We start from the raw sequence: 27360 nt of genomic DNA, 5'->3' as shown, positions 1-27360 counted from the left end.
AGAAAGGCCATTTTCTATGTTTTTTTGGTAGTGCTTACTGGCGTGGGGATTATTAGAAAGAGTCTCAGGTCTTTCTTGCAATGGACACAATCTGTTCTGCTAGTTTTCAGCAGTTTTAACAGGGTGGCAAATTGTGTGGTCCACCCCACCCCCGATTCATAGGTTGAAGCCCTAACCCTCAATGGGACTGTATCTAGACGAAGGGTTTTTGAGGGTTGTTAGGGTTAGATGCAGTCATCAGGGTGGGGCCCTAAACCAGCAGGACTTAGATGATGTGGTGCAGGAGCTGATATGTGAGGACCTAGTGAGAAGGTGGCCCTCACCACTGGGCCCCCTGACCTTGAACTTCCAACTTCTAGAACTGGAAGAAAATAAATTTTTGTCATTGAGGCCACCCAGTGTTTCGTCTTGATGGGCAGAACCAACTGACACAGGTTGGTGAGTAGCCTACAGAATCTCCAGGGGGACCAGGGAGCAATTTGGGGTCTGTGTGACTATGAATGGTGTCCACACCCAATGAGCACCATGCCATAGCTTTCAGTGTGGACACTGGGGTTTCCACAGGCCCGGGGCACCTGGCTGCAGGTAGCCATCTGGGAGGATTCATTGGCTGCCATGCTCACCATCAGATAGATCCCTCCCCTTCCATTCAAATCTGGGCCACAGGGAAGGAGACTGAGGACCTAAACTTTTCCCAAGAAAAGGGGCTGCTGCTGGGGGCCAGAGAAGCCGATAAAATGTTTTATCCATCTCACAGGGTTGGAGAGATGAAACTGGGGATTTGGGAGGCGAATCTCCCAGGGAGAAGGGAGGGACAGATAGTGGGCCTGAGAGATGGCAGTTTTGCCCTCAAGATACTGGACAAATTCTGAGACAGTGCAGGGTAAGGGGCTCCGAAGCCAAGCAGAAAGACCCTGAAAAACAGAAGAGTTTCCCAAAGTCTGGAGGATAGTGATCAGGACAGCAGAGCGGGGCCCTGGGAACACCAAGGGCAAAGACAGAGGTAGGGGTCAGAGTTCACCCAGTAAGCTTCACCCAGCTCACCCAGCTCCACCCAGCTGAATGAGGATGAGCAGTCCCCAGGCCACCTGTCTTGCTGAGAAAGGGTGAACCCTCTGTGGAGCTAGGTAGCATCATTTAGAGACTACGTTTTTTTTTTTCTTTTTTTTTTTTCATACACACTATCTGGCATTCAATAAAAGTTACAGGACCTGCCAAGAGACAGGACCAAATCACTGAGAACAAAGAGAAAAATACTCAATACAAAGAGGTGAACAAGGTATTGTATGGGAGTTAGACAAAGGTTTTAAATAACAATGTCTAAGAAAAACAAAGAAAAAGATGAAGAAAATAGATGAAAAGAGAGATGATTTCACCAGAAGAGTGGAATCCATAAACCTCATGGTCCTAAAGATTGGGAGTCTAGAGAACACACTTGACCTCCTGTTGACATTTTTTTTTTTTTTTTAAGATGTTGAAGATGGAATTCAGGGCTTTCTGCTGTTTGAAAAACACTCTCCCACTGAGCCACATCACCAGTGCAACAGAGAGATTTTGAAAATGTTAACTTAGCTCTGTATGAACTATAAAATCCTATGGCTTACAATTTTAAATAAGTAAATTTGCCACCCAACTTGGCCATCACTGTTGGGCTGTTCTTCTCAAGTGGCTTTCTGTAAACTATTCAGATTATTTATTCTGAGCCTCACACCGCCCCATAACTCTAGTTTCTTAACATGGGGCTCTGTTCACAAGATGCCTTTTAAAACTGAGCTCCCCCCCACCCCCCTGCGCCTTTTTAAAAGAGACAGGGTATTGCCATCTTGCCCAGGCTGACCTTGAACTTTCTGGTTCAAGTAATCCTCCTGCCTCAGCCTCCCAAGTAGCTGGGACAATTGGCGCACACTACAACACCGGCTGCTAATTATTGCAAATGCATTTTGCGGGGTGGAGGTAGGGGAATGAGTGTTGGCAATACTATCAGATAAGGTGGTCAGAGAGGTGAGGCCCCTCTGAGATGATATCTGATTTGACCATGAGTGACAAGCAGCCAGCCTTGGGGAGGATTAGGTTGAAGTGTGGTCTGGACAGAGGTGACATGTAACATAGATTTAATCAGGGGCTGGCAACCTTTTCTGTAACCAGACAGGAAGTATTTCAGATGTCGTGAGCCACACACTTGGTGGCAACCACTCAACTCTACAGTTACAGGGCAAAAGTAACCAGAGACGATAAGCACGGGTGGTGGTATTCCAGTTACACTTTGTGCACGATGAAAAAGGAATTTCATGTAACTTTCTCACGTCACAAAATGTTCTTGTCTTCTTCCCAACCATCCAATAACCAGTGTTAATTCTGGTACCACGGGTTGCTGATATAAGGTTGGGGTCAGACCCAGAGGCCCTCAAAGGACAGAGTCATAATCAGAAATGAGGCAAAGTCCTTTTCCCCCTCGGCAAATGTGCATCCAGCAGGGAAGGCTAGGGGACCGTCAGGGACGCGGCTTCCTAAGGCACCGGGAAGATCAGCAGGTTTGTTTTATTCTTTCCCTCACTAACGAGAAACAACAAAAAGGCACACACAGACACCAAGCCAGCAGGGCAGAGAGGACGTGCCCGGGTTCACGCTGACGTCTCTCCCACACGCACCCAGGGTTTTAAACTTGGGCGCACACCTGCTCCCAGCCGGAGCGCACCTGCTGAGCAGTACTCCGGCCTCGTCTCGCGAGAGCGACGCTGTAGTAGTGGCCCCCGCCCCCACCCCGCCACCCAATCCCTCTCCCCGCCCCCCGCCCAGCCTCCACGCTCCGGCACCCTCGCTGCCACCTCCCCGCCACCCCCGCCGCCCCCGGGAGCCGGGCTGCCCGGCGCCCCGCCCGCCCCCGGCTCCCCGGCTCGCTCGCTCGCGCGCCCCGTAGTAATGTCACTTGGCCACGCGAGCTCCGCGGCCCCGGGACGCCCCGCCCCCGCGCCCCTGCCCGCGCCGCCCGCGGCCCTTCCCCGGCCAGGTGCGCGAGCCTGCGCGCTCCGCCGCCGCCGCCCCCCGCGGGTCCCTGGCGCGCCGGCCCGGGCTGGGGCGGCTGCGCGCACGGCGCCTCTCCACCAACCCGCTCCCCGCAGGTCCCTCGCTCGCTCCATCCCTCGCCGGCGCTCGCTCGCTCCCCCCGCCCTTTGATTGACAGGCAAGATGTCGGTGTGGAGCGAGGCAGGAGCGATTGCAGCAGCCGTCACCCTCGGAGCCCGGCGGCGGCAGCAGCAGCAGCAGCAGCAGCGCGGGGAGGAGACAGCAGCCAGCCGCAGTAGCCGCCGCAGCCGCGGGAGCAGTGCAGACGGCATCTTGAGAACGCGCTAAAGCACTCGGAACCGTGGACCATGCCGTGTCACTGCAACGGGGAGGGGGGCAAACTCGCTTTTTTTTGACATAAAAGCCAGCCAGCCAAAAATATATAATTTTGTCCTTCACGGAGCCGGTGTGTAAAGAGTGAGCGCTATTTTCCTCCTCCTCCTCCTCCTCTTCTCCCTCCTCCTCTTTCTCCTTCTCCTCCTCTTTTTCCTCCTCCTCCCCAAGTGCATAGACAGCATCACATCACCTGGTTGCTTCTGAGAAAAGGCATCTCTCCTTTTCAGGGACTAGAGACTCAGAAAGAGGAGACATTCTAATGGAGACTGCCTGATACCCCCCCCCCACCACCACCACCAAAAAAATAAAATAATAAATTTTGTCTCTTGTCCCCTCCTCCTACCCCCACCCCCTCAACCCTGTGTGAGATGTTGGGTTTCTTCTTCATGAGACATTGTCGAGAAGTCGCAGTGGTTGGAGAGGCGTAGGGGGTAGACTGCCTCTGCCTCTACTCCCTCCCCCCTTTTTTCTCTCTGGGAGGAGGAGGAGGGGAAGGGGTTTTGCAGAGCAAGCGATGGATGAGGAAAACATGACGAAAAGCGAGGAGCAGCAACCTCTGAGTTTGCAAAAAGCCTTACAGCAGTGCGAGTTGGTACAAAACATGATAGACTTGAGCATCTCCAACCTGGAAGGGCTTAGGACCAAATGTGCTACCTCCAACGACCTCACACAAAAAGAAATCCGGACCCTGGAGGTAGGTGTTGCCTACGGGGCGGGGGGTGGGGGGGGTGGGGTGGGAGCGATCCTGCCTTTCCCCTCTTCTTCCCACCATCCCTTTCCCCTCTGATTGTGTTTATTGGGGGTTGGGAGGGATGGGTCGGCCAGGTGGGCAAGATTGGTGTTCTGTGATTTATCTTGCAAACCTGCGCCGGAGGTCCCCTCGCTGTGCGGCTGTTGTGTGTGCTTGGCTGGGTGGTGGTAGTAGCAGTAGTAATTGTTATTCGTTATTTATTATTACGGTTGCGGCTGTTCCATGATCATTTGCCTCCTCTTGGAGGAGGGAGTTCTGTCTTTTTTTCCGCTTCTGGATTTGTTTATATGCCACGGGGGCTTGTGTGCTGGGTAATATGTTAAGGAGCTGCAGAGAACCCACGTGACCTTGCGCATTCTGCAGGTGGTCAAAAGGTGGTTTGGGCTCACAGAATGGGGCTGCCTCTACATCTAGACTTCTTCTCCTCGCCTCCTTTCCTGCCTCTTTTTGCTTCGTAGATTTTTTATTTCCTCGGTGATATTCCTGTTAGGAAGCAAAATGCAGGAAAAACATAAATCCCCACCGACCTATCCATTTCCAATACGATCATTGTGATGCAGTGAGCTGTTGCAGGCCTTCAATGTGTAAAACAGAAAATAATCCCTGGACCCGAACGCACAGGTGGCGTGGGAAAATACTCTTCCATCTCGGTGGGACTGCGTGAAAGGGGTCCGGGAGGCGGAGTTATCTTTGGCATGTTGTAACATTCTTTCCAACTGAACTTGAGGGGGAGTTTGAAGCAGTTTTTTGAGGGATGGGATGGGGGAGGAGAGGGATGCAAAGTTACAAAGAAGATGGCAGAAAAAAAAAATCTCCCTCCCCCACTGAAGGCCATTTGGTCAGAAGAAGGTTTCAGGAGTCAAAAAAAAAAAAAAAAAAAAAAAAAAGCCTGGGTTTCCATGAAATCTTTGGGCATCCACAATGTTGAAAATGATTCAAAAAAGATTTGGCTCACTTCCTTCCCTCAAAATGGCCCATTGTACGTGTGACTTGATTAAATTTGGGAACTCCTGACATGGGCTGAGGATGGTGGCTGTGGGGTACCCCTTTGATGGGGTGGGTGTGTGCTGCACCTGGGAGCCTCTCTGTGTTACTAAGGCCTGAACTCTGGGGTCCTTACTGATCTTCTAGCCTGGGTGAGGGGTCCTCTCTAATTCAATGTGAGTTTTTTTTTGTTGTTGTTGTTGTGGTGGTTTTTGCTTTCATGGTTTTAAATTTGGCTGGATGTTCACCTGCAGGAGGTCATCCTTTCTAAAGAGGAGTGTGTGTTTTAATGTAATGTTTGCTACCCCAGGACACATGTCTACGTGCACCTGTCATCTGGGAACATGATCCTCAGAAACGAAATAAGATAAATGTCAAGGGATATTGGGGGAGTGGGGAGTGTGTAGCCAGGCTCAGGTATTGCCTTTCTCAGAGCCCCAGAGAGAAGGCTTGGCTACTGGAAAAGAAAGTGTGGGATGCTTTGGCCCAGGCTCTGTCTCAACAGTGCCCCAGAGCAGATTCTGTTCAGAATTGCATGCAGTAAATAATCAATAGCCCCCGAAGGCCACCTGAGGTCTCATCTGTTCCTCTGAAGTCAGGAGTACCACAAGTTTATTTTTACCTTACTGCATAAGTTTCTCCAGAGTTTTTTTCTCTTTAAGTGTGCTCTCTCCTCTGGTAACTCCCTGCACAGTGGTGATTGTTGAGGTGGGCACTGAGTTCCACGGCTTCCAGCCTGCAGAGAGGTTTTTCTTGTCAGCTGGGGGATGGAGGCATTTGTGTGTTGGTGATGAGAGCTTGCAGTTATAGGGAATGCATCTGTTTGTAGTTTCCTGGTCCCAGGACGTCACTGAGCATGTCGACCACTTTATCCACCATGCCCAGGGACTGTTCTGGGGCAATTATGCCAATTTAGACTTCTTAGTTCTCTAGGGCTGGTGGGTGGGTGTGGGGGTTTGGGGGGGCTGATGACGGGGGATCAGGTCCTACCAAACCTCACTTATGGATCCACAGAGTTTTCTACTCCAGCATATGTCAAATTTCATATATCAAAGTCATGCAAAGATACTTATTAACTGCAGATCCATAGCAGGTAACCCTGGAGATTCTAGTTCTAGTTGGAAAGGAGAGTGGGCCCAGGTATCTGCATTTAATGAACAGTATTTCTGCATATCACTTTTTATCTTTTTTTTTGGGGGGGTGATGGTGGTACTGGGGATCGAATGCAGGGGCACTTGACTACTGAGCCACATCCCCAGCCCTGTTTTGTATTTTATTTAGAGACAGGGGCTCACTGAGTTGCTGAAGCGCCTCACTGTTGCTGAGGCTGACTTTGAACTCTCCATCCTCCTGTCTCCGCCTCCCGAGCCGCTGGGATGACAGGTGTTCACCATGGCACCCGGCTGCATTTCAGTGTTTAATAAATCCTATTTCATTAGGAGATAGATGCCATGTTTCTGCTATTTAATGGCAAAAACTGCCTGCTCACGGACGTGGAAGTTAGTAAGAAACTGAATAGATCATCCCTGGAAACCTTGATAGTGAGCAGCATCTAGTAACATGTACACACTCCTGTGGAATGGACTTGGCCTTCAGGAAGCCCGCTTTGTGGGGAGGGAGGCAAGGCGACTCCTATCTCTGTGAAATGACCAGGAAGTCTAAGTGGCAGTTGATAGGAGAGACAGCGCGTGGGCCCACCACGAGCGTGTTTGGCTTCATGGAACGGAAAGCCCAACAACATGGGGAAGCATGTCGTTTTTTTCCCTCTTTTAGAAGAGGCCTGGGGAGATGGCCTGCTGGTGTGGGCTCAATGGGGTTGATGTCTTTGGGGATTCCCATGGCCTTTCCCCTAGGGTGGCCAGATGACTTCTCTGCTTTCAGCTGTCAGATCTGGGTTCATGGCAGGAAGGAGGAGGACCCACGGAGTATGGCAGGGTGTCAGGCTTATTATCCTTCTGGTTTCAGGAAATCAAGACTTCCTCGGGTCAGCTTTTCCCCCCCTCACGGGGGATGCTTGGCTATGTCTTCTCAGCCAGCATGGGGCCAAATGGCCAGCCTTAGCTGCAGGGGAGGCCGGGAGTGGGAAAGTGGGAACACCATCCCGGGCCGTTGCCTGGGGTCGCCTGCCTCGACTCCACACAGTATCAGGTTCTGTGGGGCACAGGAGAGGGTGTGAATGGCCGTCGTGTGGACAGCCAGCAGTGCTGACCCAGAATGTCCATGGTACGAAAGAAAATTTGTGAGCTTTGTGGTTAGAGCTTTGTGTAGCCTTCCTGCTTTTTAAAATCTTAGGCTACTAATTCAAACATTTTGATGCACAGTTTAACATTTTGGGCAAAATGGCCATCACAGAATGACATCCCGTTCCTCGGGGAGTGGTTGCAAGGATTAAGTGTACTTCTGAGTGCTTTCTAGCACTGACTTGAACCTGGTGCCCGCAAGTATTATATAAACAGTGACCGTGGGGATGATGATGGAGAGCGTGACGTGGTGTAGGACAGATGACATGGACGAGGACAACTGAGAACAGAAGAGAAGGCATTTGGCTAGCATTTCCAAAGTAGATTCTGGAGAACCCTAATTCTGTGGAATGCTAGCACTTTTCATTCTTTAATACATGCTACCTTCCAGGGACTGCCTCGGAGGCTGGTAGTCAACAAATGTTCTGTGGACAAAACTGGTTGAGTGACTGAAAGGTTGGGGAAAGGTTGAGTTAAGCAGAGAGAAATAGACATCTTCACTGCGGGACTTCTCAGAGCCTTTAATGTGCCTTATATGTGCGTCGTGCGTCCAAGCGAGGATGAGCCTGCAATGTTTTCCTTTTCTAAGGATTTCCCTCAGGAATTTTCTCCCACAGGATATACCTGGGGTAACATCTGGCAAAGCCTTTATGAAGGCCTTCTTGGTTGGGGGATGGGGTTTTGGAGTGGAAGGAAGGATGGGAAGGGTTGAGATGGCAGCAGAGGGGAGGGCTTGCTGGACACGAAGGAACGGTAAACCCGATAAAGGTATCCTCCTGCCTCCCTCGTGGTGAAGCTTAGAGACCAGTGTGCTCAGAATGGAGGGTACCTGATGGCGTGTCATAGGCGATGGATTTGGGTCTCTAACTCTTGGGAGGACGGGGGAGTTAGACCAACCAATTTCATCCCTTTGAGAGGAGATAGAAGACTTCAAAGGTTTTGGGGTGCCAAAACCTCATTCAAGTTTTGTCTAATGACAGTCTGCAGTGGGGGGTGGCAGATTTTTTTCTGTAGAAAGCCAAAAAAATAAAAAATAAAAAAATAAATATTTTAGGCTTCGGGAGCCCTACAGTTTCACATCACAGCTACTCGGCTCTGCTATCCCAGCGCGCAGAAGACATCATCCCCGGAGTTGGCGTGGGGAACGGTTTTCCAATAAAGCTTTATGGATGGACCCAGACATTCGGATTGGATATAATTCAGAGCATGAATATTATTTTTATTTTTTGGTAATTTAAAAGTATAAAAGCTATTCTTAGTTTCTGTGCCTTTTAAGAATAAATGGTAGTTTGGGGCTGGGGCTGGGGCTCAGTGGTAGAGCGCTTGCCTAGCATGCATGAGGCACTGGGTTCGATCCTCAGCACCACATATAAATAAATAAAATAAAGGCATCCTGTCCATCTACAACTACAAAAAAAAAAAAGGATTAAAAAAAAAAAAGAATAAGTGGTAGGTTGTATTGGGCTCCCTGGGCTGTAGCTTGCTGACCACCTTCTAGTGTGAGACCAGTGTGCTCAGAATGGAAGGTCTCACACTGGAAGGTGGTGGCCAGATGGAGTGGGCCTTTGCTAGACTCCACTTTGGTCACATTGCAAGAGGAGGGCCATAGTGGAGTTGGGGTCTGGGTGGGTAAGTGTCGACTGTCCTGCTGCAGCAAGGGCATTGGGTCTTGCAGTCCCTTTTGTCCACCCTTAGTTCTTCATCTGCTCCATGTCAGTTATCTGCTGCTGGGCGATATGTCGTCCCTAGACTTCTTACATTTGGGAAGCTCTACGACAGCATCTTCTTTTCTGGGGTTCAGCGGACTGTGCTCAGCCGGTGGTTCTTCTGCCAGCCTGACCTGGGCTCACTCATGAGGCAGAAAGACAGGGGGATGGGACAGCTGAGCCCCTTCCTCCACGTGCCCTCACCAGTGGAATAGGCTGAGTCTCTGTCTTACATTCCAAGAGAGAAACAGCCCTCGTCACACGGGGTCTTGAGATTCACAAGTCACACAGTGTCGCTTCCACCGCATTTTGTGGGTTGATGTGAGTCGTGTGGCCAGCCTGCGTGCAGATGATGGGGAGATGAGCCTCTCTTCTTGGTGGACGTAGCTGCACAGTTGTAGTTGAGCCTGTAACAAGTAGCCCCCAACTGTGTAATGGACGCATACGGTGAAGGCTTTTTCTTGCTCACAAAGCAGTTCAGTGTGGCTGTTCTTGCTGGTGGGCTCTTCTCTATTCTGCAGCATTATCATTGCTGACATTGAGAAGGGGAAGAAAGTGCAGAGAAGACAGAGCCTCTGAGGAGCCTCGTTCCCCTAGGTCGCCCTCCTCAGGTCTGCGTGCATATCCTGAGCTGGAGTTGGGTCCTTCCGCTGCAAGGAAGATGGGGAAGGAAGTTCAGCTGTGGGGCCAGGAAGAATTTGTCTCTGCCACAGGGAATGATTGACTGTTGTATTGGTTTCTGTGGCTACGGAACCAGCCACCCCCCAACTTAGTGGCTTGCGCAGCGATCCTTGCCTTGCTCGGGAGCTTGCAATTGGACCCTTTTGGTTCACCTTGCCTGAGTCCCTCTTGTGATCATGTTCATCTGGTGGCTTGACTGGGAGCTGGAGAGTCTAAGGGCTAGGGTGCCTCAGGTCTCCTCCCGGGGGCCTCCCCAGCATGACAGCCCAGGTTTCTTACCTGGTGGCAGCAGCGGTGTCAGAGGAGGTCAAATCCCGGTGCATGAACCCTTCTTTCACCTCCCTGTCTGCAAACACCTGCAGCTTTGCTCCTGTCCGTTGGCCAGAGCGTGTTAATGAGTAAACCCAGAGTCAGGATTCAGAAGTTCAGGTGTGTGTGTGGGAGGTGCTCGTGAATTGGATGTGGGGAAGGCGGAGGGAAATAAAGGACTGAGGAGCATTCCTGGGGAGTGTCCTAAGGACGCGTGGAGGGTGGAACCATTGTTTAAAATGTGAAGACTTGGGTGAACCGGGTTGGGCCTGACCATGGAGCCCTGATCAGGAGGTTCCACGTGTCAAGTAGACCGTTGGATGTGCAAGCCTGGGGTCCTTAGGAAGGCTGGGGATGTGAATTTCACCAGGTGTGCGCTCTCATGTCATTAAGGTGTTATTTTTAATGGCTGTGTAGTGTGACAGGGACGGTCCATATGTAACCCAAACTACCATCGGGCGCTTGTGTTTATAAATTCCCATTGTAAACAATACTGTCGCGGACATCCTTGTGGCCTTCAGTTCCTAGAAGTGGGATTGCTGGATTGATGGGCGTGTTTCAGGGTGCCTGATAGATTTTGCCAAGTTGCCTTTTTGCCAGCAGGGTGGGGAAGGGTCCGTCTTCCCATGGCCTCAGCACGTCTATAGTTTTGACTGTGTTTGGACGTCTGAGAGCTCAGGAGAAGGGACGTAGGCTGCAGAGGGCTAGCATGGGAGCTTTATTGGTTCTTCTTGGAAAGGACCTGAAAAATGCCAGGGAGCACTTGGTTCTCTTGCCAGAGTGGCCCGCCGGTGAACACTAGGCCCCTTCCTTCTGCCTTGTTCTCATAAAAGGATGTGTGAGTCTGTGCGTGTATATGTGCGCACACAGGTGTGTAAGGGGTGTCTCACAATCTGAGTTAATGACAAATGTTAATATCCAAGTGGTTCAGTGCCCTCTCAGAGTTTTGGAGTGGAGAATTTGTTGTTATTATTTTTTTACTTCTGACGGACAGAAAACTGGGGTCTTCCCTCAACCAGGAATTGGTCATTTTTCTGGGCTCCCAGCTTCCCAGCTGTTGGGAAGAGAGGACAGGTTTCCTGTGGGCTGCTCTGGGTCAGAGCTTCTGGTGGAAGCTGAGGGATGGGAAGGGAAATGGGACAAAAGTAGGAGAAGCTAGTGTAAGTGCAGAATGACTTTCTTCTGAGGGTTTCCGTGATGCTTGGGATCCTCTCTAGTGGGTTTCGGCCACAATTGTGGTTGTTTCTGTTTTGCAAGAGGCTTAGAGTCGCTGATTTGTCCAAGACTGTCATAGAAAGACAACCACAGACCCCAGGAATGGAGAGTGGGTTCCCCCGAGGTTGGTGTGATCTGGAAGGGAAGGAAGAGAGCTGAAAGCAGATACGGGTATGTGTAGATGTTGTGATTAGAGGTGATGGTTTTGGGATTAATGAGAATCATAATCATGGAATATTATCGTACTAAAATGTTCCTTTGGTGACTCCTATAGATAACAATTATTGGATTGAAATATAGGACCGATGGATACAATGTAGACATTCACAGATATGATGGAGGGTGAGACAGAGAGAGGGAACCACCTGAGACCTGAACTAACAATATGGTGGCCATCTACCACGGGTGGCTGTGGATCAACTGAAATGTATCGAGTCCTAATCAAAATGGGCTGTTAGTGCCAAATACTTGCTAGATTCTGAAGTCTTAGCAGGAAGAATGGAAAATATTTCATTAATAATTTTTTTTATATTTGATGTGTTGAAATGGTAATATTTTATATATATTAAGTTAAATAAATTAAAGTTAATTTCACCTGCATCTTGTTCTTTTTTTCTTTCCCTTGAGGCTACTGGAAAATTTTTAATTATACATGTGGGATACCATATATTCATATGGGATTTTGAATGTTGAGAGGATTTCTATTTTACCACTAAAAAATCTTCTTTTTGATAAAGACTGAAAGTCGATGCTCCCCTTAGAATTACTAGACAGCCATTGATTAAAGCACTGGATGCATTCCAAAGAGGGATGTGTGTTCGATTTTCCTGGACCAGTAGAGAACTGAAATGAAGACTCAAAAATAATAGCCCAAGTCCCTGAAAACTTGGCAAAGTGCTTGAAGCAGTTTAGACCAGTAGTAGAGGGCTCAGGCTCTGCAGTGGACTGTGCAGATTCCAATGTAGTTCAGGACCCACAAGCTCAGGAACCTTTTGTCCTCAATCTCTTCCTTGTGAGCCTCAGTTTCCTTACTCATAAAACTGGAATCATTCATACAGGGTTGTTGTCATTAGATGGGATCATGCATTCAGGAGCCAAGCAGAGTGCCCCACACATGGCAAATGCTTAGTTATGGGTTAGCCTTGGTGTTTTTGATGATCATCTGCCCTGCAGATCGGCATGAGGGAGGTTAGGTGGTTTCAGCCCTGTGGGGGAGTATGTGTTCTGCAGTACCAGGTGGTGAGGAGTCGTTCTTGGGTGTGTCATGCTTTATTCAATGTACATTAACTGGGCCCCCATTGTGTGAGACTTGGGACCATTATAGTACAGCATGCCCCTTCTGTGGGGCAGTGAGACCTCCATTGGGTTGTGGGTGTCGTAAGTGATGCAGATTCTTGACATAAGGTCTGGGTCTTTGCCTTTGCCCACAGACGTTTTACCTCCCCTCGGTGTCTGGCAGGCTGTGGTCTTTAATCATGTGCTCCTCAGGCGTTAAGTTGGCTAGTAACCTACCAGTTGTGGGGCTGAGCCTTACAGCTCGGGAACTCGTCTTCAGCGTACATGGTGAAAAGTGGCTGTGATATCTGAAAGCACGTCCCTTAGGTAGGGGAACCTGTCAGAGATTGCCCACCCCTCCCTGCATCCATCGCCCAGCTTCATCTTGGTCATTTGGGCTGAGCACTACCTTTCCAGGCAGTATTGTCAAAGATCGATTTTTTTTATTATGGTCAGATGTACATAGAACTTACCACTTAAACCATGTTTTAAGTTTACAGCACAGTGGCGTGTTACAGTACCCTGGCGTGTTGCACAACCGTCACTGCTGTCTAGCTTCTCGAAGTTTCCCATCATCCCCAACAGAGATTCTGTACCCATTACACAGTGACTCCTCCCACCCCAGCACATGGTAATAATCTCTGTTCTACTCTCTGTCTCTATGAACTTGACTCCTCTAGACATCTCTCCTAAGTGGAATCACATCACATTTGTCCCTTTGTGTCTGGCGTATTTCTTCTTGTGGTATAGTAGTTCCAAGGTTCCTCTGTGCTCTACGACGTATCTGCCCTTCATTGATCTTTATGGCTGAATCCTAGATGGTTGTATGGATATTCCAAGTCTTCTGTATCCATTCATCCATCAACAAATCTTTAGGTGGTTTCCACCTTTTGGCTACTGTGGAAAATGCTGCCGTGAACATGGGTGGAGGAGTATCTGTTTGGGTCCCTTCTGTCATTTGGGGTATATAACCTTGGAGTGGAAATTGCCAGGTCATGTGGTAATTTTATTTCTGATATTTTGAGGAACCGCAGGGTTGTTTTCCAGAATGGCGGCCCCATTTTACATCCCCACCAGAAATCCCCAAAAGTTCCAGGTTCTCTCTATCCTTGATGACTTTGGTTATTTTCCATTTTTTAAAACGGATCACCATCCTTGTGGGTATGAAGCGGTATCTCGTTGTGGGTTTGATTTATGTTTTCTGTGGTGGTTAATTATGTCTTCTCATGTGCTTATGGACTCTTGGTTGTCTTTGGAGAAATGTCTATTTGAGTCCTTCCAGAAAGCAGCCTTTTCAAAATAATAATAATAATAATAATAATAATAATAATAATAATAATAATAATAAAAATTGAAATTGAATCTTTTCCAGCTTTACCGAGATGTAACTGACAGGTAACGGTTGTATGTCTTTAAGGTGTGCCACATGATCTGACCTATGGAGTGACACATAATCCTGTAGGATGAGAATGTTCACAACCGACTTTCAGCAGCGTTTTGAGTCGACAGTATAGGATCACTAACTAAGTCACCGTGTTGCCCGTGAGATCCCCAGAAGTCATCTGAGAGTTTGAAAAGGTCGTGCCCTTGACCAATATCTTCATTTCCTCCACCTTCCCCGACCCCAGCCCTTCTACTCTGTTACTATGATTTTGACTTTTTTAGATCCCGCGTACAGAGCGAGATCCCACAGCGTGTGCTTTCTCCCTCTGACCTGACTCACCTTGTGAAGTGACAAGGTGGCCTCTTGACCTGGATGGTTAGAATTGTCCTGCTGAGCTGGATCTGCTCCCTGGTGACTTCCGTTCTTGGATTCCACTCTCTGGAGGGTGGGGAATGAGGCTGGTCTCTCCTTGGGCTGAGAAATGGTATCAAGAAGAGTTTGCATGTTATTCTACCTGCCAGGTAGACACTCGAGAGAAGGCTGTGCCCCCTACACCCTGACAGTCTCCCATTGAAACTTGTATCGTGGGAGGGTGCTGGGGATTGAACTCGGGGGCCCTCGACCACTGAGTTACATCCTCAGCCCTATTTATTTATTTTTTGCTGTTTATTTTTTAAAATTCTAATTTGTTCCTATTTTGTATTTTATTTAGAGACAGGGTCTGAGTTGCTTAGCACCTTGCACTTGTTGAGGCTGACTTTGAACTCTCGATCCTCCAGTCTCAGCCTCCTGAGCCACTGGGAGTACAGGCGTGTGCCACTGCGCTGCTACCCCATTCCTTTTGATGGCTGAGTAGTTTTCCATTGTATGGATGGACTACAGTGTGTATATCCATTTAGCTATTTCCATTGTCTGTTTCTGCTCTTTGGTGGTCATAGACAAACTGCCTATAAATATTCATGTGTGGTTTTTTTTTTTTTGCATGAACATAAGTTTTAATTTCTCAATACCTAGGAGTGGAATGGGTAGATCATAGGTTAAGTATAGGTTCAATTTCATAAAATACTGCAAACTCTCCCAGACGGTACCATGATGTCTCTTCACCAAGCGATGCATGAGAGGCCCAGTTGCTGCACGTCCTCACCCTAGTACTTGCTCTGATTGGCATTTTAAAAATTTTTAGCCATTTAAATAACTGTGTAGTGATTTTAATTTGCATTTTCCCAGTGGCTGATGTTAGACACAGTTCACAGGATCATTTCCCATCCACATATCCTTTTTGATGAAGTATCTGTTCAAGTCTTTGCCCATCTGAAAAAAATTGGATTGCTTCTCTCCTTACTGTCGTGGTTCGAGAGTTCTTTACACGTCCTGAATATAGTCCATGCTCAGATTTGTGCTTTGCTGATCCCCACTCCTGTTCTGTGCACTACCTTTTTCTTCTAACTGGGTCTTTGGCAGAGTGAAATTAAAATCTGATGAAGTCTGAATTGATTTTTTTTTTCTCCAAAGGATCACGTTTTTGATATTCTGCACAAGAATTTTCCATAATCGTTGGTCACAATGATTTTCTCATAAATGTCATTTTTTTAAATCTTTCACACGTAGATCTGCAATACCTTTGATCAAATGTTGTATATGGTGTGAGGTTTAAGTTCGGTTCATTTCAGTATTGGGTGGAGGATTTTTGTGTTGATGTCCATGAGGGATATTGATCCGGGGCTTTCCTTTCTTATGATGATGGCCTCATGTTGAGCGTAATAATGAGTTGAGAAGTGTTCCCTGTGCCTCTGTTTTCTGGAAGTTACTGTGACATTGGTGTTTCTGCTTCTTTACATGTTGGAATTCACCAGTGAAATGATTTGGGCTTAGAAATCGTGTGTGTGTGCGGGCGCGTGCGCACGTGCATGTGTGTAAGGTTTTTAGCTAAAAATTAAATTTCTTGAATGGTTTTGGATTACTTATGCAATGTATTTATTCTTGGGTGAATTTTGGTAGCTTGTGGCTTTCAAGGAATTGGTACATTTAACTTATTGAATTTACATGCATAGAATTGTTCGTAGCATTTCTTTATCATCCTTTTCGTGTCTGTGGGCTCCGTAGTGATGTCTCCTCTTTGATCCCGGATTTTGGTTGTGTGTGTGTGTGTGAGTGTGTGTGTGTGTGTGTGTGTGTGTGTGTTTCCTTTGGCCAGTCTGGTCGAAGATTATAATTCTCATTTATTTATTTTTTTCATAGAACTGGACTTTGGCTTCTTTTGTTTTCTCTGTCATTTTTCTGTTTTCAATTTCATTGATTTCTATTCTTATTTCCATTCTGCTTGCTATGGGTTTGTCTTGCTCTCCTTTTTCTATTTCTTGAGGTGGATGCTTAGATCCTTCATGTGAGAACTTTTTCCTTTTCTGATCTAAGTATCTCTTGCCGTCAATCTCCCTCTAGGGAGGACTTTTGCTGTACCCTGTAGATTTTTGCATGCCGCATTAATTGTTCTTTGGTTGGCAATATTTTTCTGATTTCATCCTCTTTGATGCACTTGGTTTTTAGAGGTGTGGAACTTCCGAGTGCTTGGGTTTTTCCTGTTATCTTTTTGTTATGGATTTTCTACTTCAGTGATGACCAGTGAACGCATTTTATGTGGTTACATCCTTTAGCGTGTTTAAAATTTGTTGCTCCTGATTTCTTTTCTCTTCCTGGGTGTTCTTAAGGGCATGAGTTCTGCTGTGGATGGTGTGGTGTTCTGTGAATGCCCGCTCGGCCGGTCGGTGACGTGGTCCACATCCTTTACCTCCTGGCTTATGCAGTGTACTTATTCTTGGGTGAATTTTGGTAGCTTGTGGCTTTCACGGAATTGGTACAGTTCATTTAAGTTGTTGAATTTGCATGCATTTTTCTCCCTTTGTTTTATTGGTGGTGTAGAGAGGGGTGCCGACCTCTTCTGCAGTATCCTGGGTTTGTTCATGGCTCTTTCCAGCCTCCTTAGTTTTTGCTTCGTGGACCTTGAGCTGTTTTATTACATGTACTCACCTTGAGAATGGTTCCGTCTCCTTGGTGAATTGACCCTCTATCATGAGTTTCTTGTTACCCCTGGTCATTTCCCTTCCCCTGAAACCGGTTTTCTCTTATTCTAATAGAGCCACTTTAGATTTCCTTTTGCTTAAGTTGTTAGAAATCAATGTGAACTTCATCATTTTGAACATTTAAAGTATACAGTTGAATGTTTTTTCATATGCACTTAGTGTTTTGCAACCATCATTACTAATTGCAGAACATTTCTATCAAAACACACACACACACACACACACACACACACACACACGCGACACCTTATGCCTGTAAACAGTCAATTCCAATTACCCTGCATTGCATCCCCCGTCTACCATGAATCGCTGTGGTTTTACATGTTCTGGCATTTTATATAAATGAAATTGTACAGTATGTGGAGTTTTATGTATGGCATCATTAGTCAGCATCATGCCTTCAAGGGTTGTCCATGTTAGTAGCATAGATCAATACTTCATTCATTTTTATGGCTGTCTAATATTCTACTGCATAGATATATCCATTCTGTTAATGGACATTTGGGCTGTTTCTATCTTATAGCTATTGTGAATGACACTGCTTTGAGCCTTTATTTGGATAGGAGGATGGGGACACTTGGAGAGAGAACTGTTTTTGCTCTGCCACAAACGAAGGCAGCTTGAAAATCTAGAAGCCCCTCTCCATACTGTGACAGTTCCCTGGATCTCTTGCAGGGGCTTGGTTGGTTGTATGTGTGCCTGCTTATAAACTCTTCATAGAACTTCAGAAATAGAGAAAGTGTTCTTTTCTTTTGGTACTGGGGATTGGACTCCAGGGCACTGGACCACTGAGCCACATCCCCAGCCCTATTTTGTATTTAATTTAGAGACAGCGTCTCACTGAGTGGCTTAGCGCCTCACTCTTGCGAGGCTGGCTTTGAACTTGCGATCCTCCTGCCTCAGCCTCCCAAGCCACTAGGATTATAGGTGTGCACCACTGCGCCTGGTGAAAATGGTCATTTTAAGACATTGATTGCCAATAAGGCAAAGTGTGTTACTATGGAAAAAAATAGAACATATCATTAAAAAGAAAAATGAACACTCTCTGAATCCCACCACCTGCCCGTGAGCATCATGACGCTCCATTCCAGAGGTGGACAGGGTTTTCCTCATGTGACGAGTGTTGTGGGGCGGATGTCACGTGGAGTGACCTGTAGCCACAACTATATCATGTGTATCTTGCTGTCTTCTCTTTTCCCTTTAAAAGTTGACTTAGGACACTGCCCACTATGAACGCAGCATTTCCCATGGCTGCGTGACACTCCAGCACAAAGTCACCGCGTAACCGAACCCCCTTTAGTGAGTTAGATGATTCCTGGCTCTTGGCTCTCGTGAGCCCGCCTTAGTGACCACTTTGGAAACAAAACCTGTGTAAAGCCTTCTTCTTTGTTTCCTAAAGAAATAGCCCTAGAAGTGGACTCCCTGCGGTCTCGTGAGGGCGCGTGCTCATCTGCGGTGCCACGATCCTACAGAGGGGGCGCGTCCATTCTTAACCCCCTCAAGGGTCGAAGGGGCAGGCTCGTGGCTTTGTGTCTTCAGGCGTGACAACTGGGAGAGGGGAAGTGTGGCAGAGAAACCTGGGACGTGCAGTCCCTTCTGCGACTGTGGATCAGTGTGCGAGCTGACTCTGGAGCTTGGTTTTAAGGAGGCGCACTGTCGGTTGAAATAAGAGTTGCCAGGCGCCTCAAAGCACGCCTGTCATCCCGGCAGCTCGGGAGGCTGAGGCCGGAGGATCACCAGTTCAAAGCCAGCCTCGGCCACTTAGCGAGGCCCTAAGCAACTCGGGGAGACCCTGTCTCTGAATAAAAACAACATTAAAAAGGGCTGGGGATGTGGTTTGGTGGTTAAGTGCCCCTGGGTTCAATCCCTGGTGCCAGATCATGCCGATGACTAGGAAAACCTAATTTAAAAATGACCCATTTCCCTCCTCAAATGACATCTGAAGGAGGTGTGAGTTTCACGGCGGACGCTGCCTGGTTTCTGGGGTTCACAGGGTCAGGTAGGAAGCCCACGGGAGGAAGATGGGTGGGGCCAGGTTACCCAGCGGGGGGCACAGTGGTCCTGGGTGAATGCACAGCAGGTGACCCATCTCGAGTTGTCCAGTGTGGCCAGTGGGTAGTAGGGGGCTGTCCAGTGGGTAGTAGGGAGCCTCCAGATGTGGCCACCACACAGATTCAGTGATCATCAAATCGTGGCCACTCAACCCCCTCCTCCCTGACAAAGCTCTCTGGGTTATTTTGAAGTAATTCCCAGGGCATCACAACATATCGTCCTCCGCACAGTTCATTATGTTATCCCTTTTTTTGGTGGGGGGTGGTACCGAGGATTGAACTCAGGGGCACTCGACCACTGAGCCCCATTCCCAGCCCTCTTTTGTATTTTATTTAGAATCAGGGTCTCCCTGAGTGGCTTAGGGCCTCATTTTTTGCTGAGGCTGGCCTCCCTTTGTCCCTTCATCTGTTAAATGCATCAGACATTTAAAAGTGACAGAAGGGTCGCCTAGAACCTGTGGACCTTACAATGAACAGATATATGTTGCAGGGTGGGTACCTGCTAGATCCTGGAACACAGCACACCCTCCCTCGTAGATCTAGGGACTTGGTAAAAGCTAAATCTGAAGAATGATGATGAGGAGGAGAGAATATTTCAGAGAGGGGGAGAGAGAGAGAGAGAGCGAGAGAGAGAGTGTGTGTGCGCTACAGTATGTGCAAAGGCCCAGGGGTAGGAGAGGCATGGGATATTCAGGGACCAACTGGAGCCCTGTGCAGCTAGAGCGGTGAGTGCTTTGGGCATATTTGGAGGCGGAGGGATTGGATGCCACTATTTTTGCTTTCTTGAAACCGGGACCCTTGGCATCTTCTTCTGCTTCATCCTAGGAAAACAAGGCGGTCTCATTTACCAAATGGGAGGACGTTCCCTCATCTCTTCTATCCACTTCTCCAGTGCGATTTGAAAACATAACATGAAATGCATTGTCCCTGAAGGGCGAGGCAGGTCCCTTAACACCACTGCCAGCACAAGCCACCCTGTACTACTACCACAATAGGTGGGCAGGACCTCACGGAGGGTGGGGCAGGAGGAAAGAGGCCAAGGACCAGGAAGGCACAGCCCTTGCTCCGGGCTTGCTCTTCGCAGCGGTGCAGAAGATGTCTCTACAGTCATGAAAAATTCATCAGCCACGTGCTGCAGGTCGGAGAGGCTGGTCATTGTTTGATCAGATTAACCATAATGAGAGCAGTCTTAAATGAACTCAGATTAAGAGGAGGACTCCCCCCGACCACTCGCTCATAGGTGCCTAATCACATTTCCCCCCAGCCGGTTGCTGCTTGTTGTCTGCCAAGATGGGGCCACAGGTCTCCTCCAAGGAGGAGCCAAGGGCGGGGAGGGTGAGCGGAGCCCAGCTGACTGGGGTCAGAGGGCGGAAGAGCCCGTCTCGTCTCGTCTCCCTGACACTGTAAGGTTTCGCAGACCCCTTTCCCCTTTCCTTGGGTCAGCTTTATCCCAACTCCCGATTTCTCAGTACCCAGCACCTGCCACCTCTTATGCAGGGTTCTGGGTGCTGGGGACGCGTCCATGAGTACAACAGGAAAAGTGCCTACTCACTGTACTCGGCAGAGACTCAAAGATCGGGAGATGAGGGAGCCATCCCTGAGGCTGTCTGGGGGAGAAAAGCTTCAGGAGGAGGCAGTGTCTTGTGCAAAGGCCCTGAGGTCTCTGAGGAACAGCCAGGAAGTGGGTGTGACCCAAGTGGAGTGTGAAAGGTCAGGTCGAGAAGTGAAGTGGGATCAGATCCCTAGGGACTTGGGGACCCGGGGGAAGATTTTTGACGAAGGAGAATGAGGCACACTGGAGAGTTCTGAGCAGAGGAATAAACCTGAGCTGGCTTGAGTCTTCACAGCATCTTTCTGTCCCTCGATGGAGAAAAAAACTGCAGCAGCCGCAGGTCCCGTCTGTCCTGCGCCCTAACCAGGAGTGCAGAGAAATACAGGGTGCTCAGATAAGTGACCAACACTCCTGCCCTGGAAGGGTGCCTAGATCTATCTGTTGCACAGGACAGACGGGCACTGAACCGACTGGTTGTTTATCTGATGATTGTCGTCCCCCGCCCCCCCACCAACCCCTAGTGCTGGGAATCGAACCCAGGGCCTAAGCAAGTTCATACCATGAGTGTCTTTTTATTCACTAAACCTGGTAACCCTAGGGGATCATACCACGGGAAATGTGCAGTCACCGCAGATCACTATGACTAGCCCCTGCAGCCACCTCATGCTAGTGTGGGGAAGCATCCCCATGTGTAGGCGTCCCTGGTGTTTGTAGATCAGAGGTGTGTGAGCTTCTGGTTCGTTTTGTTTGTTCTTGAAACCTGGGATCGAACCTGTGGGCACTTTGCCAACTGAGTTACCCCAGCCTTTTTGTATTTTTTCATTTTAGGACAGGGTCTCACTAAATTGCCGAGGGCGTCGCTAGGTTGGCTGAGGCTGGCCTCCAACTCGGGATCCTCCTGCCTCAGCCTCCCAAGTTGCTGGGATGGCGGGTGTGCGCCACCCTGCTCCGCCGTGTTCTTATTTTTGACGGTGGTTTTGTTGGTTTCTTTGGTTGCTGTGGCAAAATATCTGAGAAAAGCAACTTGACAGGAAAGACAGGTTTCTTTGTGGGCTCATGGTTCTAGTCCGTGATCTTTGGGCCCCTGTGGCTTTCGGGGGCCGTGGGGAGGCAGAACATCTCCGTGGGGAGAAAATGATGGATCAAAGCTGCTCACACCATGACGTCCAGGAAGGAGGTCGGGGGGTGGAGGGAAAGGGGAAGGATCTAGGCTCCCCATATCTGAACCAATTGGTTGTTTATCTGATGATAAACACCTAACTTTAAGGTCACCCCCAACACCCTAACTTCTTTCCCTTTGGCCCCACGCCTCCTAAAAGTTCCGCCAACCTGTGGAGCCACAGGCCGGCAACCCAGCTTTTCGCATCTGGACCTTTGGGGACATTTCAGAACCGAGCCACAACAGTGACTTTAAGTTTGAAGTTTTGAATTTGACTGTCCTGTGCTTCCTGGGCCCATATGTCCACCTTTCAACGTCCCCGTTTTGAACTGTCATTTTAAGATGCACTCAGGTTTTCGATCACAGTGTTTCTGGTCTAGCTGGAGCCAGGACGTTCATCATTCATGACCTCATAACACCGCCACAGGGTTAGACGATGTGAGCGCAGTGCCCAGCTCGGTGTCTGGCCGGTGACTGGCCCTCGGTAAATGTCAGCCCCTCAGTTACAGTGAATCCATAGCAATGGATCGGGCTGGTCTGGAAACCATCCGAGTTTGGTTTTCCAAATCAGCTTCTCGGTGCTATTTGGAAATTTTCTGGCTGACTCGTTCCTGCCATTTGGAACTTGTGCCTGGGAGACTGGTTCCTTAGGGCAGAAGAGCAGGGCTCAGTCTTGAACCTCGATGGGCCTGAGCAGTTTTCAACTCTCCATTATTTTGGTGGGAAGGTGAGGCTAGAGATTCTCTACCCTCGTGCTACTCGAAGTGAGCACTCACCCGCGGAAGGCGACAGGAAGGCGACCCGCTTTCAAAGGCCGGATCCACTTCAGGGCTCCTCCGTCAACAGAGCCGGCCTTCACCCTGCGCTTTCCAGGAGCCTGGTGCTCAGCCGGGCACCGGCTACCCTAGGTGTGCGCCGTGGGGACCCCTGGGAACTGGTCAGAAACCCCGCTTCTCGGAACCCAGCCCAGACCCGAAGGATCGCATTTCACTACGATCTGGTGATTTCTGTGCAGTATCGCTGACTCCGTTAAAAATGATGTTTATTGCTGGACACTAAGGCGCATGCCCGAAATCCCAGCCTCTTGGGAGGCTGAGGCAGGAGGATCGTGAGTTCAAAGCCAGCCTCAGCAAAAGTGAGGCCCTAAGCAACTCAGTGAGACCCTGTCTAAATAAAATACAAAATAGGGCTGGGGGTGGAGCTCAGGGGTCGAGTGTCCTTGAGTTCGGTTACCCCCACCTCGGTTACCCCATTTGTGGTAAAATATACATGATATCTGTCACGGTGTCATTATCATTGAGCTGTCCATGTGCACGTTAGTGACATTAACTGCGATCCCAGTGTTTGATGATCATCGTATCCTCATCCATAGTTTTTCATTATCTTTAAAGGAGACTCAGGACCCATTAAAAATCGTCCGCGTCCTTCCTGCCCCATCACCCGTAACCTATGTTCTACTTTCTGTCTTTATGGATTTGCCTGTTCAGGAACCTTATAGAAGTGGATTCATAAATTATTTATTCTTTGTGCTTCGCTTCCTTCAGTTATTGTAATGTTTCCTAGGTTGGCCCGTGTGGTAGCAGGTATCCACGCTTCATTCCTTTTTATGGCTGAGTAATATTCCCTGGTGTGACCGTGTCACATCTTGTTTCTCATCTGCTGCTGGATACTTGGGTTGGCTCGCCTTTTAACTACTGTGAATAATGCTGTGGTGAACACTGATGGACTCAGGAAGGGCACACGCTACACCCCAGAGGGACCTTGCAGACATTGCACCAAGTTAAGTAGCCGGACACAGAAGAACATGTGCTGTTGAGTCCTCTTGTAGGGAACACCTAGCGAGATCACATTCACAGGGACAGAGGGTAGCATGGTCGTGCCATTGGCTGGAGGAGATACTGTTCAGTGGGTCCAGGGTTTCCACTGGGGATGATGGGGAGGTTCTGTGGGTGGGACAATTGACTGACACCAAGTTGTGGGTTCAGAATGGCGTGCTTCCTGTTAAATATACTTTACTACAATAAAATAAAATAAGGAGCAAAAGGAGGGGAAGAATGACTTTTCAGGTGCTAATTGTATACTCCAAAGTGGGGAATTTACCTTGTTTAGTGGGTACCTGGGAAAGGCGTGGTCCCGTCTTGCATTTTAATAAGGCAGTAGTGAGGAAATCATTACCCACCAACGGTCAGCCTTGTTATGGGGTGGCCACGGTGAGCAGGGACTGTGCTATGCACTTGTCCTACGTTATCATATTTCATCCACATGAGAACCCTGGCAGGCTAGAGCACATCTGACCCATGGTAAAACTGAGGCACAGAGATATCAAGTAATTCTCCTAAGGACACACAGCTAGCCCCACCCTGTGGAGGCAGCATTTGAGAGCCTCAGGATCACCTGTCTGACAGGCCTTGCTCTTCCGCCTCTCAGCCTGCCTGAGATTTTTAATGGAGAGATGCTAATTAGGAATCAGGGAGCTTTGGGCGTCCTTGGGGCTGCTTTGCACACAATGTTCCACTCGCAAAGCTTCGCTGTCAACAAGTTACCAGGGCTTCTGCTTCTGTAGCGGAAAACAAATCGGGCTGGTCAAGCTCTGCCTGCTTCACCAAGGCCCAGACGGGGAGGGAGCTGGCCCTTCTCTTTCCTGTGTTGTTCGTTTCTAGATCTACGTGAAAGAGATCCACAGGTGGCCCTCACTTTGTTTCTGAAAAAAATCTACCTGGATAGTGTCTTGCATGGACAGACAGACAAACGGACACACACACACACACACACACACACACACACACACGGGAATCAGTCCTTGCAGATCTCAGATTGACTGCTAGTGAGCTGTGCATCTCTGAGCAACTGTGTGTGCAGTTTTTCCATCTCAGACACTACCAGGACTGACCTCTCAGGATTCAGCAGGATAGTGCATGGGGAATGCTCAGCCTTATATCAGACACACAGAAAGTCATGATATTGACAGCTACTGCTGCTGTTATCGTCATGTGAAATACGACAATGTATTGAAACACCAGGCACAGCTCTTTAATTGATTAAAAACAATCAACGTTACCTATCTTCCCCTTTAAAGAGTAGGAGATGTATACACACACACACTCATATATATTAATATATATATGTGATATTTTTTTTTTGAGTATTTTTTTTTTGAGCTGGGGGGGCAGTATTATTGAAATCAGGGATGCTCTGCCACGGAGTCACACCCCCAGCCCCTTTTTAATTTTTATTTTGAGTCAAGGTCTGGCTCCGTTGCTGAGGCTGGCCTTGAACTTACCATCCTCCTGCCTCAGCCTCCAGAATCACTGGGATTACAGGCAGGTGGCCCTGTGCCCAGGGTGATCATTTATTTTTCAAGTTTTTTTTTTTTTAAATGGGAAATTTAAATAGAAAAGAAAAAAATGGTATAAGGAGCTTTCATGTACTTATCACCAGATTCAGCCACAGCCAACTTTTTGCTAATCCTGTCATACTGTTTGCACCCCACCTATGTGTGCCTGCGTGTGCACATGTGTGAGTGCACGAGTGTGCAGTGTGTCAGAGTATTTTGATGCACAACCTTGAGATGGAAGACTTATCTCTGAGTACTTCAGAGTGCTTCTTAAAAGGGTAAGGCCTTTAAAAATAATATGCCCACAGCTTATACATTAAAAACATTAATTTCTTTTTCTTTCTTTCTTTTTTTTAGTAGCGGGGATTGAACTCAGGGGCACTCCACTACTGAGCCCCATCCCCAGCCCTATTTTGTATTTTATTTAGAGACAGGATCTCACTGAGTTGCTTAGCATCTTGCTGTTGCTGAGGCTGGCTTTGAACTCGCAATCCTCCTGTCTCAGCCTCCTGAACCGATGGTATACTTGGAAATCTTTTCTTTGCAGAGAGGTAGAGAAGGAGTTAAAGAGATTGAGTTTTTTTCCAGTACTAGGGATTGAACCTAGGGCCTTGCTTATTTTATTTGCATGCACCACTGCAGCTGGCAAAACATTGATTTCTTTTTTTCTGTGGTGCTAGGGATTGAACCCATGGCCTCGTGCGTGGAAGGCAAGCACTTTACCAACCGAGCTACATCTCCAGCCCTAATTTCTTTTTTTGTTAATTTTTTTTAGACTATGATGGACCTTTATTTTATTCATTTATTTCTATGCTGTGCTGAGAATCGAACCCAGTGCCTCACACATGCTAGGCAAGTGCTCTACCACTGAGCCACAACCCAGCCCCCGCTGATTTCTTAATACCATTTAATACCAGTGTTCAAATATCTCCAGATGTTTTAAAAATGGCTTATTGAAATTACTTTGTCTGAATCAAGGTTCATTCGAGGATCTGATGTTGTTTTGGGTTTATGTATCAGTCAGCTTTCTGTCACTACAACAAATACTTGGTTTAATCAAATTATAAAGAGAAAAGGTATAGTTTGGCTCATGGTTTTAGAGGTTCCAGTCCACGATCAGGTAGACCCACTGCTTTTAGGCCTCTGATGGGAGCGCTGGGCAGTGATGGTGGGAAGTGCACTGTGGAATGAGCTGGGGAGTGGAAAAAAGAGGAAAGAGGGAAGAGACCGGGGTCCTACAGTCTCCTTCAATAGCACAGCCCCAATGACCTAAAGTTTTCCCACTAGGCTCCGCCTCTTAAAGGTACCACCACCTCCCAATAGGGCTACACTAGGAAACAAGCCTTTGTCATATCGACCTTTGGGACACAACCTAAGCTCCAAACCACAGGAGCTTATGTGTCTCTTAAATTCTTTATTTTTATTTTTTAATTTTATTTTTTTGGTACTGGGAATTGAACCAGGAGTGCCTAACCACTGAGCGACATTCCTGGCCCTTTTTATTTTTTAAATTTTGAGACAGGGCCTCTCGAAGTTACTGAGACTGGCCTTGAACTTGCAATCCTCCTGCCTCAGCCTCCCAAGCTGCCGGGATTCCAGGTGTCTTGATCTTCATGGTTTCTTCTTTGACGTTTTTTCCTCGTTACTTCTTCGTCCTGTGCTGTTTTCATGCATCCTTGGTGTGTGGTGTAACTTGTTCCTCTGTTCTCCATGTTTCTTGAGATACGGTAGAGATGTTCGACAAGGCACAGGTTTTAAATTTTCCCTTTGCAAGAACACTTCGCAGGTGATGCTCTGTATATCTTAGTGACCACTCCAAGAAGTGGACAACACCTGGATGTCATTCTTTCAGTGATTCTCATTTTGGTTTGTCACACATTTCATGATGCTAAGAAAGAGGAAGAGCCTGGGGTCCCACAGTGAGACCTCAGGGATCAGGTGTGATCGCCCTGATCTACCCGTTGTGACCAGAGCCCACTGGCACCTATGATCCGTTGGGGACGGCATCGCTGCTTCGTCATCCCGTCATGCCTGCTCCATCATGAGCTAGGGTTATTTTATAAAAAAAAAAATTTTTGCTTATTCCCTTTAGGGTCACCTTGAAATCCGTTTCTTTTATGGAAAGCTGCGTTACATGCTACTTTTTTCCCTTTATTTACAAGTTTTTCCAATAATGACTTGGTACCCTGGCAAATTCTGCAGATAGTGATTTTTAAGAAGATTCTGATCAATTCATGAATCAG

At 48.0% G+C, this 27360-nt stretch overlaps 1 protein-coding gene across 1 annotated transcript in view; it reads left to right on the top strand.

Moving 5' to 3' along the window:
- The first annotated feature begins 3025 nt into the window (after nucleotides 1-3025).
- The window catches only part of Ksr2 (kinase suppressor of ras 2), a 350333-nt gene continuing 325998 nt past the window's right edge, over nucleotides 3026-27360 (top strand). Inside the window, exon 1 of the mRNA XM_021729336.3 lies at nucleotides 3026-4093. Within this exon, the coding sequence (XP_021585011.1) occupies nucleotides 3914-4093 (180 nt within the window). The 5' untranslated portion in view covers nucleotides 3026-3913. The remainder of the gene's footprint in view (nucleotides 4094-27360) is intronic.

This window comes from Ictidomys tridecemlineatus, chromosome 2 (genome assembly GCF_052094955.1).
Source record: "Ictidomys tridecemlineatus isolate mIctTri1 chromosome 2, mIctTri1.hap1, whole genome shotgun sequence".
NCBI classification, from domain to species: Eukaryota; Metazoa; Chordata; class Mammalia; order Rodentia; family Sciuridae; genus Ictidomys; species Ictidomys tridecemlineatus.
Note: the sequence above shows the minus strand (reverse complement) of the source record. Positions and strands in the feature narration are given on the sequence as shown.